Here is a 12,598-nt window from a genome sequence, read left to right as displayed (position 1 = left end):
TCTAACAAACTTAAAAACGCAACTGAGAAGAAAACTAAAACATAGCAATATTGTATAACAATTCAATGAATTTTCAAACAAAGTGGCACAATTCAAAAACTAATACTAGCTGAATCCAAAATTAGGCTCCCTGGTTGTACATTATCTCAAACAACTTGAAATAGATCCTCTTCAAAAAAGTTAAAAATCCTACAGACTTACTAATTTTACAGCTCCACATGATGTGCTGTGTCATTGACATGTGCAAGCAGTAACTGCCTTGCATTAATTAATAGATGATTTAGAATATTTTATGGTATATATAATAAATTTATACCTATATAATAACTATAGGTATAATAAACTATATAAATAATGATACCTCATTTAAAATAATTGCACAAACAAAATCAGATTTCAGAATGTGTTAAATAGTGCTTGAGCATAATGACAAAACATACGATGTCAATATGCAATTCAAGACTTCCAAAGTTACAACCTTTAACACCTCTCTAAACTCACAAAAATAAAAATAATTTGTGGGTTAAGCATACACAAGAACCTCGATTATCTGAATATCGACTATCCGTTACAAAGAGGTAAGTGTATTTGATTTACCTGTACTGAAGAACATGTGAAAATGCTGGCAAAAACAAAGAAAGACAAGCAGCTCAAGTATCAGTGAGTGGATTTTTTTTTAGGTAAGGGTTAGTTACACAGCCCTTTGCAAAAGTAAGTGCTTTCCAGTACAGGGTATTACTGTCACTTTACCAGGCCATTCACGAAAAAATGGCCGAGAACATAAACGCATGTGCGAGGCAGTGCTTCTGTCTTCCTACTGTGGCACTGGGCTTCCGGAAACTGACAAATGCTCTTGTGATTGTAGAAGCTGTTCAGGGCCTTGTTTAATGCAGGGATTTCATACACAGTATTTATGCGATGGTAAGTCCTTCTCAGTTTAACTTGTAACTTGCAGAATACAAAGATCAGGTTGCTTAAATAGCAGACTCATTAAAATTATAGATTTGAACAAATTCTCCGGTAGAGCACAGCGTTAGATCACTACGGCTTCCCTTGTTTAAGGTAAAATTGATTATCCAAATAATCAATTATCCTAATGAAATTGGCAGGCACTATTTTGTTTGGATAATCGAGGTTCCTCTGTATTATTTCAACATTTTCTATTTTTGTTATGTAGTGTTACTTCAAAAATATTGCCATTTCAATGTTATGATAAGATTTCTATTAACCTGTTCTTGATAAAAACCACATAGCATGAAGAGTGCAATTAAAAAAATTGGGAGAACAATATAAATTAATTCAGTCAATCCTCCATAATTACTCAACAGTGAAAGATGAGACCAGTGAAATAAATAAGTCACTTCTACTTGTTATTTTAATGAAAAATGCCAGTAAACATATACAACAACTTTTGTATGGCAGAACAAGCTCCCTTCATATTTCAAACAACCTTCATAAAAATAAGAAAGTTCACATACATGCATGAAGAATGTAGATTAAGAGAACTCTTAACGGTAAAGATTCAGAGAAAAATGTCAAAAACAAGAAATTTAACTTGCTAAACATGTGCAAATAGGTACCATTGAATAACCTTGCAAATGATTTTTCTTTTTCATGAACTATATTGAAGTGATTGCCTGAAACAAATGTAATGATTCTATGCCTTTAAGAGGTGTATTTTGTCCTTTATTTCCCCATGAAGAAAGGTTGAGATACAGGTACCGAGTAACCTACTCAAAGTCAATGAGGTAAACAACTTGTGGGAACTTGTGTGCTTTTTAAGAAGTTGGAACAACAAAAGCAGCCTGAATGGGTGGGGTCAAGCTCCCACAGAAGCAGGATTTTTAGTTTTAGCTTTCTGCAGGTGCTAGCTTCTTGAAGTTGGATGGGGAAGCTCTTATGCCTCTGTTACAGTTAAAAGCTGGGACTCTCCTCCTGCTGCTAGAATTACATGTGAGACAATCTACTTTACTGAACTTGCCTTTGCCAAGGGCGTGTTTTTGGGATGTTATCATCTTGGAACAGTTAATTAATGGTAAATATATATTATTTCACTAAGCATTTTGAGAGAGTTACAGTTGGGTCAATTCTTTTAATTTTGTCTACATTTAACTATGTGTAAAAACAAAATGTGTTTTGCTTGAAGTCAATTATTTGACCAATCGCATTTCAACTGGAATGCAAAGCCTTACACTTACTTTTAAAATAAGAAAAGCTTAGGGTCTAGGCTATCTTCTTAACACATTTTGAAGGAGTTGGTCTGGTCCATATCATACAAAATGTTTCATTTAAGTCAAGAATAAAATCAAGTACCCAATTCTTCTTTCAAGACAGTGTTAGAAATGTACAAACTACTGTGAAACAGTTAATTCAATGGCTCTAAGAATTTTCAAATATGTTACAGCGGCCTGCAATTTGCAAGATATATATCAGGTAACAGGCAGAGTTTACTATTATTATTCCTTTCTACGTGACTGCAAAATTAGGATTTAGTACAAATACAAACTATTGTGAAAATCCTGATGCTGTTGACTCTCAATGCTGTGAGATCACAGGCTGTGATCTGGATTAGAATGTGCATCCACCTGCTGAAGCTAGGAATTAGTGAATTCAACTTATCTGGTGACAACATCTTTTACTTCATCTCACTGGCAAGAAACCTCAAAACATTCATTTGGTGAGGTGCAATTGTTCAGTGATAACAATTGTTGTCAAATAGCTAATCTGGTTTTGAAACATTATGGTTTTTTTGTTAAAAAGAGTCAAAGTTGTTTCAATGTCCACCTTAACATGTCATGCCCCAATATTTACTTCATACTTTGCTTCAGAAGCAATTTGATTATTTATGTATCTCATTTCTTAGTTTCCTGTCAAAAAATTAAATATTATTTGGTCAGTTTGCGAACACCAGTGCTGGGAATCACCAGGAAACTACACTGAATCAGTTGTATGTCAATACTGCCAAAGTTCTTCCTACCAGAAATCGCCAGGTCTCTTAACACACCCTTAAGAGGTCAACAATGTGCTCTCTTATTTTGTCATTGACTACAAAACCCAGATTAAGATTTTGAACATGAGTGAACTTTCTACATGTCTAATCTTTAAAGATATGAATCTAAGACAGCTGTAAAGTTTACCTTGTCATAAGGCAAGAGCCCTCTCAGAGGAAAGCGAAGTGTTGTTGGATCCAGCTTCCAAGAATTACAAATTGCACCAGAATTGTTCACCACTGGCAAAAGACTACAGCGTCCTAGTCATTAACACATGGAAAGAGAAAGAAGAGAAAGAAAAGCAAGAATGCTCAAATTTATCATTTATCTTTACATTATCCATACCACACTAATAATTCCAGTTTTTAAAACAATGAAGGAACGAGGTCAAAATATGACAATTCTAAAATTTAGAATACAGGCACCATTTTCTCTTAAAAATCTAATGCAATCCTTGAAAGAACAAATATATATGTAACTAATCAATAAGATAGTTATTGTTTACTGATTTGATGAAAATATTTAATGACAATTTACATTTAAGATGGAAAAATGTTCCAAAGCAAAGACATTCCAAAAAAGGATATTGTGTCAAGGAGGAGAGATTAAAAAATATAGAATTGCAAATGCTGACGATCTGAAACAAACAAAAACGGAAACTTCTGGAGAAATTACAAGTTTAGTGAAAGATGTAAGTTAAGGGAAATGGGACTACCTAGTGTCCTAAAGGTGAGAAAGGTGTGGGAGATGATGAGAGAATATTTCAGAATGTAGGGTCTAAGCAATAGCTTCTACGGTAAGGTTATGTACTGATGGGACAGTAATAGGAATGGAATATTCAACAGGGCTGGGAGGATGGGTAATTAAAGATGCTGGCTATATTTAAACATCAAGGAGAATTTTAAATTAGATGTTATAAGATTGGAAGTCTATAATGATTAGATTTCAAATGCACATTATTGATTGTAATAAAGCATTTCAGGATTCCTGAGATTGTAAGAGGCAGAATTTGAATGCAAGGCTTTCTTTTACAAACAAGTCACAATGGGTGAATGTGGCTTATAGCAAGATTAGGTACAAGATCTCTGAAGGAGGGCCACTGGATCAGATATGTTAACTCTGCTATCTCTCTACAGACACTGCCAGACCTGCTGAGTTTCTCTGGAAATTTCTGTTTTTGTTGCAGATTTCCAGCATCCGCAGTTCTGAGTGTTTTTTTTTTTAAACACAAGATGCCGTTTTGGCTAAATTGGAAGTTCATGGAGAATAGGAGGCTGGCCAAAGTAGCAGGAGAATATGTGAATCTGGAGGCATGGATGAAGGTTTCAGTAAAAGACAAACTGAGGTTGAAAATCTGAACAGCAATATTTCAGATTGCCCCAGCATATAACTTTTGTGATGGATATCTCAGAATCTCAGCTCACCGTCAAAAAGACCTAGAGTGCAAATAATCTAGTTCAATGTGAGAAAGTAACAGAGGAAGGGAAATAAGATATCACAATGGCGACTTAATTACTCTTATCAAATGTGGTACAAGTTAATTTGCCACCACTAATCTTGTTCCAACAGAAATCATGGTCTTGACTCAAGAGTGCAACAGCATTTTTAAATGATTGCTTTAGTTCAAATTTCAAGTCAAATCGTGTAACATGAAGTTTTAAAACACATTAAATGTGCATTTTGCAGCATTATGTACATTACAGAGTTCAAATTATTCAATAACTAAAATAACAATCAGTAGACTACATATGGTGAGAAAAATGATTATGACAGCTAAACCATCGCTTCCCAGAAGGTTACTAATCTCTTCTTTTCTAACGGAGTCCATAGCCCTGGCAAAAACCTGTGCTTTCTACCCTTCTACTTATTCAATTTTTGATATTTCATTTCTCCTTTGCTATTTTCCTTTAAGTGCTCATGCGATCTCAGAGTCAGATTCATCCTTTAATCCTATACTTAGTAGAGCTTCCTTGTCCTCAACAGTATCACTTCTAAGTAACCCACATATGCCTTCCATTGAATCAGGGACATTTAATATTTTTCTCCGTAACCCACTTTCCCTGGTTGCATTGCTCCTCATAAGCAGTTCACTTGTAACAACTCCCAATACTGAAGCAACAACATTGACTCATATGTCAATACTACCTTCCTCTCCAAAGAGATTGTCACACCTGCTAAATCTTTTCTGTGATCCTGGTTTTAATTTTAAGATTGGTTAGAGTAAAACCATAACATTTATTTGTCAGATGCTAATATGCCAGGCTATTCAGTTTTATTTCAGATTCCTAGCATTTTTCTTGTACTAGTAAAGCTTTAGAAAGCTTGAGGGTTGTTAATGAAAAGAAAAATCACAATATTTAGGACAGATCTGAATGAACAGTACACACAAGGGGGTGGTTTGAGAGTAGACAAATATTACATGAATTTGCCCTGGCGAAATGGGTAAATTTTCCCCTTTTCTTACTGAAGGTGCGTATTTATATAGCATGCTTTCCAATGCCCATGCATCATTTCCATATTCAAACAAACAATCGTAACTGACCCTCTAACGCTTATGTCTCAATAATTGGAGTTAAAACCGGGACATTTTATGCCTGTATTTATATGCACAACATAAATTTTCTTAAAATACCATGCATAAAGAGGGCCTCGGCAAACATTTTGTATGTACAATAAGGTTCTGACAAAAAGTTGACTTGAAATATTGACTCTCTCTTAACAGAGTCCATAAGCTCCATTGATGCTTCCAAAATTAATTGTTTTAATTTCATGTTTCCAGCATCGGCAGCATTTTGGCTTTGTACAGAAAGGTATATCAGTTTCAACTTGAACAACTCAAGTAATTAAGATTTCTAAACACTACTTATGGGAAATAATCAAGTACATCATGACAAATCAGAAAAGAAGTGACTTTCAATCTTCACTAGTTTGGACTTGAAGTTATAAAATTGAAGACAGACATTTGAATCATCAGTTGCATCACTTGAGATTGAAAGTTTTTATTAGTTCAGAGTGAAATGTTCCATTCTTACCACAGATTGAGTTTATTCGTGCAGTAGGTCGAAAGCTGTCTACAAAATCAGATGCAAGATTTCCTAGTAACTGAAAGAAAAATGCCAAAACAAGAACATTTTTAGATGAAACAGACAAATAGAAAATACCAGCTGAAGTTTTCAGGAACTAAATTAGCTTGCCAGATAGTTACAAAAAAAATAATCAGACTTGCACAGCAAATGTGGACTCTTGTACAAATATCTGTTAAGTGATGGACAAACTCAATACCTACCAAAAGAAATGAGACGACAGAGGAACCTCGATTATCAGAACAAGATGTTGTGGTTCTGTTCGCCGAGCTGGGAATTTGTGTTGCAGATGTTTCGTCCCCTGTCTAGGTGACAGCCTCAGTGCTTGAGAGCCTGCTGTGAAGCGCTTCTGTGATCTTTCCTCCGGCATTTATAGTGGTTTGAATCTGCCGCTTCCGGTTGTCAGTTCCAGCTTTCCGCTGCAGTGGTCGGTATATTGGGTCCAGGTCGATGTGCTTATTGATTGAATCTGTGGATGAGTGCCACGCCTCTTGGAATTCCCTGGCTGTTCTCTGTTTGGCAAACAGAGAACAGCCAGGGAATTCCTAGAGGCGTGGCACTCATCCACAGATTCAATCAATAAGCACATCGACCTGGACCCAATATACCGACCACTGCAGCGGAAAGCTGGAACTGACAACCGGAAGCGGCAGATTCAAACCACTATAAATGCCGGAGGAAAGATCACAGAAGCGCTTCACAGCAGGCTCTCAAGCACTGAGGCTGTCACCTAGACAGGGGACGAAATGTCTACAACACAAATTCCCAGCTCGGCGAACAGAACCACAACAACAAGCACACAAGCTACAAATCTTCTCACAAACTTTGATCAGAACAAGATCGCAAGGTCCCGATGTTTGGTTAAACTGTGTTATCCGACATTCGTTTATCTGAACACAATTCTCCCCTCTGCATAGTTTGGATAATTGAGATTCCTCCGTATATGAAGAAAATGTTAACCAGGTAGACAAAGTCAAACTGGATCAGGCCAAATCAGTATTTCACGATACCAAATAGAAAGCAAGTTATGCATGGCATAACAAGGTTCCCTACATCCTAATAAACTATAATTGAAACTGCATACTCCAAGTTTCACGAGCATTCCTTTCCTGTAGGGCGTATTTTATTACTGCTGTGTCATCTGCCTCATTAAATGTTAAGTGACCCACAGGCGTCATGATGTAGAGTGGATACTAGGGTCTCAATTGTTATGCTCTCTTTGAAATCAGTTCTTCATGGAAACCTTTAGCATTGACTCCGTTCTTGGTGAATATCACTGCAGGTATATCTATCAGAGTGATTTCGATGACGAGTTTAAGAGTCCACCTGGTGACATCAAAAAGTATAAGTGAAGAGAAGCAGATAGTAGTTGTAAAGAAGGAAATTTACTGTTGCAGAATTAGTTTGTTTTGGCTTTAGAATTTCTAGATGAGTGAAATTGAAAATTAAGCACTTGTACTAAACCTGAACAAAACATTGGTTAGAACACACGCTGGTCACTATATAATGAAATGAATTAGAAGCACAGGAGAAGGTGTAGAGAAGATGACACTAGACAAGCATGATTATACCTATAAGGAAAGGATTGACAGACTGGACCAGTTTTACCTTGAAAAATGTGATTTTAAGACCTGACCTAACAGAACTATTTAAAATTATGGCAGGTTTTGAGAAGAGCATATACAGACAGAATGTTTCCTCTTGTGGGGAAGTGCTTAACTACATTCAATGCAAGGCAATCACCAAGTGAGATTGGGATTTCAGAAAAAAAAAACTTTTAGATCCAAAGAATTGACAGAATGTGCTACTTTGTCAGAGTGAGTGATTGAAGTAATAGTACCAATGCACTTAAGGGAAAGCTAGACAAGCACACGCAGAAGGCAATAGCAAATGATGATGATAGCCTTGAATGGGACATATATGACTAAACAAAGCAAATAACCTTCCTTCTACAAAACTGATGATTACTACATAAAATATCAAGTCTATTCTTGTCCCGTCAGCTTCATCTATCCAGTGGAATGCATATCTCTTGCTGACAAGGTTCATACACCAGTAAACATGAAGATTATCCTCCAGTTTCTTTTCTTTTCAGGAAAAGATCAGAAATGGTCACTTACCCAATGAGATAATTTCCCTTCAGGATAAAGCTTTCTAATCTCAGTAACTGCAAAATATGCTGGTAACAGACAAGCATTTCTGTCCAAGATGTATGCCACAACCTGGAAAGAGTAAAGCAAGGAACCTCTGTCTAAATTAGATCAACTTAGAACAAAAATCTTCTTCGACATAATAGTCAAATACTGCTCAAAAAACTACTCATTTATAAAAATGTTTAGAAAATATTAACAAAAAGAATGCACTGCTAATTTTACACATCAGGGAAAAATATTTGGTTAGTAATGCAAGCAAGGAACTTGATTCAAACAGAGTACAGATTGGAGAGTTGGCACTATGGACTTAAGAACCCTATTTCAGACCCACGTTCTCTTCAAGCTCAGTTACATATGAACAGTGCAGCATTGATGAATTTAATCCCAATTTGTTTTCCAGACAAAAAAAAAGTGAACATCCTTATTTCCATAAAATTAACGCTAACTACGTAAAATATCAAATGCATGATTTTCCTGGAAGTAATTTTTAAGATCAAAGACCGAAAAAACTTTAGCAGGAACTTACATCTTTAGCTGTTTGTAGTTGCTGTACAACAGCAGAACTGACTGTGTTAGGAATAGTTTGAATCTTCTCTAGAATTGCTTTTAACAGGTCTCTTACACCCTAGAGAAAGTAAATATGTAAGTTAAGAGCTTATCAACAAAACTCCTTAAATTGCACTAACTTAATGCTCCAACAAGCTTCTTTGAAACAGCATAAGCTCACATAAACATTAGTTAAAGCACCAACAAAAAATGTGCGTAGTTGCCCAAGAAACCTACAGACATTCTTTCATCCATTCAAAGAAAATGAATTCTCATAGCAACATTTATTAGGCTGGAACTTGCTGTAGTAGTGAGGCAATTGCATTCACCACTGGTCTTGGAAAAAGCTTTCCAAAAATATTGATTTATCTCTATTTTTATTTATCATCCTCTCCCAACAACAGTTTAAAGCTGGTGCCATGAAGAGACAAAATAGCTGTCAGCAAGCAGATTAGCAGGCAATCATGCTGAAAACTTCATGCAAAGCAAACCAGAAAGTTGAACTCACTTAATATGTTTCACTTTTAATTTAACATTTCAGATAGCAAAATAATTACCTGATTAGATCAAGATAGAAACTAACAAGACATTAATAAAAATTCCACATTTGATTTTATTTTCTTATGCAGGTATTTAACTTTACCCAAACATAAAACTTGTTGTTCTGGGCCACAGCCTTTTTTACGCAGTAATTACAAAGCTAGTACACAATTTAAAAAATCCAGCTTCCCTTCATTCAGTCAGGCTCAAATATTTTCAAAAATTTTTAATAGCAACATTAACAGATTAAGCAGAAATTCTGTCAATCTGTAGATTTCCTGGTGATTTCAGCAGAGGGGATTTGCATCAAAATGCAGCCTCTGGAAAAGTGTTGCAATCACTAACAGCAGGCTCCTGAATTACATGTTCAGACTCCAAAAGTTGCCATTACTCCATCAAAACTGAATGAATGTTGATAGTTTCTTCATCACTACTACCATAAAACCTAAGCCATTACCACTTCCTAAGTGAATTACAAATTCTCCTGCTTATAATGGCAAGACAAGTTAATACATTTTTTGTACAGTACCTTGTAGTCAACACCACCTATTATTTTTCGAATGAGTTTAAACGTTAGAGCCCAAAGTTGCATTCTCTCCCATTCCAGACTTTCAGAGTTAATTAAAGACTCGCAGACCAGTCTACAAAACAAATACAGAACAACCCTTTGAAATATTATATTCAAAATGGCACCATATATAACTTGCATAAAGCACAGAACTATTGTTATTACACAAATTTGAACGATTATACACAGATTACAGTAATTGCAGATTCTGCTTAAGACAATAGTCAAAATATTACGCAAAACAATTCTCAAGGAATATGATTGCAGATATGTGAAGTTCACTTTTAATGATCATATTGTCATCGCACAAATAAATCAAACATTTATCTAACAACATAACATTGTAATTCACCTCTGAAGTTCTATTCAGTTAATGCTGAGAAACAAGAAGCCATTCTAAAGGGTAAGTTAGAAAGACTGTCTAAACATTAACTTTGGAGACAAAGACATTGTCCGCTGTGCGTGTTATTCAGCTAAGTACAGAAGAGAGAGCATGTTGAGAGTAGACATTATTATTGCATTTGAATTTACTTGTTTGGCATTCTTCCTTCTTGATTTTTTTTTACCATTCCTTTAAGAAAATTTCATCTCTTTTCATGACAAAGTATTTTTAGACGGTGCACCAGAAATAAAGTTGTAATTGGAACAGCTTATCAGAAATTTTAAAAACAGTTGTTGCATTGCTCAAAGTATCAGATTCTTTAATAACAGCACAAACCAAAATAGTAACATCAAATTAGCGAGTTTTGAGAAGATTTGTAGCTCAGGTTGAGGTTCTAGATGTAGGTTTGTTCGCTGAGCTGGAAGGTTTCTTTTCAGATATTTCGTCACCATACTAGGTATCATCAGTTAGCCTCCGGATGAAGCATTGGTAGCTTTCCATTCATGTGTTTGGGTTTCCTTGGGTTGGTGATATTATTTCCTATGGTGATGTCATTTCCTGTTCTTTTTCTCAAAGGGTGGTAAATGGGATCCAAGTCAATGTGTTTGTTGATAGAGTTCTAGTTGCAATGTCATGTTTCTAGGAATTTTTGTGCGTGTCTCTGTTTGGCTTGTCCTAGGATGGATGTGTTGGCCCAGTCGAAATGGCGTCCTTCCTCATCAGTATGTAAGGATACTAGTGAGAGTGGGTCGTGCCTTTTTGTGGCTAGGACAAGTCAAATAGAGACACGCACGAGAATTCTTTGAAGCATGTCATTCTATTCGGAACTCTATAACAAACACATTGACTCGGATCCTGTTTATCACTCCCTGAGAAAAAGAACAGGAAATGACATCACCATAGATAATGACACCACCAACCGAAGGAAACCCAAACACAAAGCGGGTTATACCACCAGTGCTTCAGCTGGAGGCTCACTGATGTTTGGTGATGATACGTCTGAAAATGAACTGTCCAGCTCAGTGAGCAAATCTACATCCAGTAACATCAAATGTTCACCTTCGCATTCCAGACATACTAATGGGGTTTTAACATCAGCCCAACAGATACAAAGAATTTTTTTCCCCCTACTAAGATTTGTGGGCAGCACAGTGGCTAGCACTGCTGCCTCACAGCGCCAGAGACCCGGGTTCAATTCCCGCCTCAGGCAACTGACTGTGTGGAGTTTGCACATTCTCCCCGTGTCTGCGTGGGTTTCCTCCAGGTGCTCCGGTTTCCTCCCACAGTCCAAAAATGTGCAGGTTAGGTGAATTGGCCATGCTAAATTGCCCGTAGTATTAGGTAAAGGGGTAAATGTAGGGGAATGGGTATGGTGGGTTGCGCTTCGGTGGGTCGGTGTGGACTTGTTGGGCCGAAGGGCCTGTTTCTACACTGTAAGTAATCTAATCTAATCTAATCTAATCTAATCTAATCTAATCTATGACATTGCTATTACAGGACTTTAATCTGGATTTCATTTAAGATGATTTACAGAATGAAAAAGGACACCCTGATGCACAGAGTGAAGAAAATGAAAATGGAGCTTGTGAAGGAAGCAAGTAATATATTTAAAGTTACTGTACAATATAGCAATGGAATTTTAAAACATGCAATATTACATACAGTTGCATTCTTGTACAACCCCGCATTATAGAAAAATCATGCTTTAGAAGTGGCACTTAAAGTGCTGGCACTGTAATCACATTAGAGCCAACACATGTTTTAGAAGTTTGCACTGTAGAAACAGCATCCCCACTCGTCAATCACGTTACAGTGAATTTGTGTTAACAAAACATGTTATAACAGAACAACCTGTATAAAGCTCTTTATTCCACTTATTAAAAAAATCAAACATGTTACTAATAGTTCCTTAAATTTTTTTTTCCCAGTTATACCTTGGAGGCAGCAACCCACTTTCAACTGCCATAGCCAAGCAGTCATACAGAAACGAAATCCTCTTGGGGTTGTGCTGTCCATGGATGAAGCGAACAATCCACTGCACACACTGCTCATGGGATTCCTGATGTTCAAAAAAAAGTATCAATATACATTATACAACTAATGAAGTTTGCAAAAAGCTAACCAGATCTAGAAATATACTTCAGACAAATCACTAGTAAATAAATTCTAACCTGAGGAAGATTTGTCCAAAGTTGCCTGAAAGCTCCAAGGCAACTAATCAACTTGGTTTTCTCATCTTCGGCTGTGTCCATAAACATACTGTGAAAGACAGGTTTAAATAAAATAGTAGCTAATTTAAAATATTCTTGAGGTACATTCATACATAAAGCTTTAAA

The 12,598-nt window shown here is 36.2% G+C and overlaps 1 protein-coding gene across 4 annotated transcripts in view; it reads right to left on the bottom strand.

The window, feature by feature from the left end:
- The window catches only part of med23 (mediator complex subunit 23), a 122,113-nt gene that overhangs the window by 94,170 nt on the left and 15,345 nt on the right, over positions 1–12,598 (bottom strand). For all 4 annotated transcript variants that reach the window (XM_043683331.2, XM_043683338.2, XM_043683342.2 and 1 more), the window contains exons 3-9: positions 12,434–12,521; positions 12,197–12,321; positions 9,842–9,953; positions 8,753–8,851; positions 8,194–8,295; positions 6,023–6,092; positions 3,138–3,250 (exon numbers count right to left, since the gene is read on the bottom strand). In XM_043683331.2, the coding sequence (XP_043539266.1) occupies positions 3,138–3,250; positions 6,023–6,092; positions 8,194–8,295; positions 8,753–8,851; positions 9,842–9,953; positions 12,197–12,321; positions 12,434–12,521 (709 nt within the window). The remainder of the gene's footprint in view (positions 1–3,137; positions 3,251–6,022; positions 6,093–8,193; positions 8,296–8,752; positions 8,852–9,841; positions 9,954–12,196; positions 12,322–12,433; positions 12,522–12,598) is intronic.

This window comes from Chiloscyllium plagiosum, unplaced genomic scaffold (assembly GCF_037043375.1).
Source record: "Chiloscyllium plagiosum isolate Xiang-an unplaced genomic scaffold, Cpla_swu_hap1 HiC_scaffold_3, whole genome shotgun sequence".
Taxonomy (NCBI): domain Eukaryota; kingdom Metazoa; phylum Chordata; class Chondrichthyes; order Orectolobiformes; family Hemiscylliidae; genus Chiloscyllium; species Chiloscyllium plagiosum.
The sequence above is the reverse complement of the archived record's forward strand: the minus strand, read 5'-3'. Positions and strand labels throughout refer to the sequence as shown.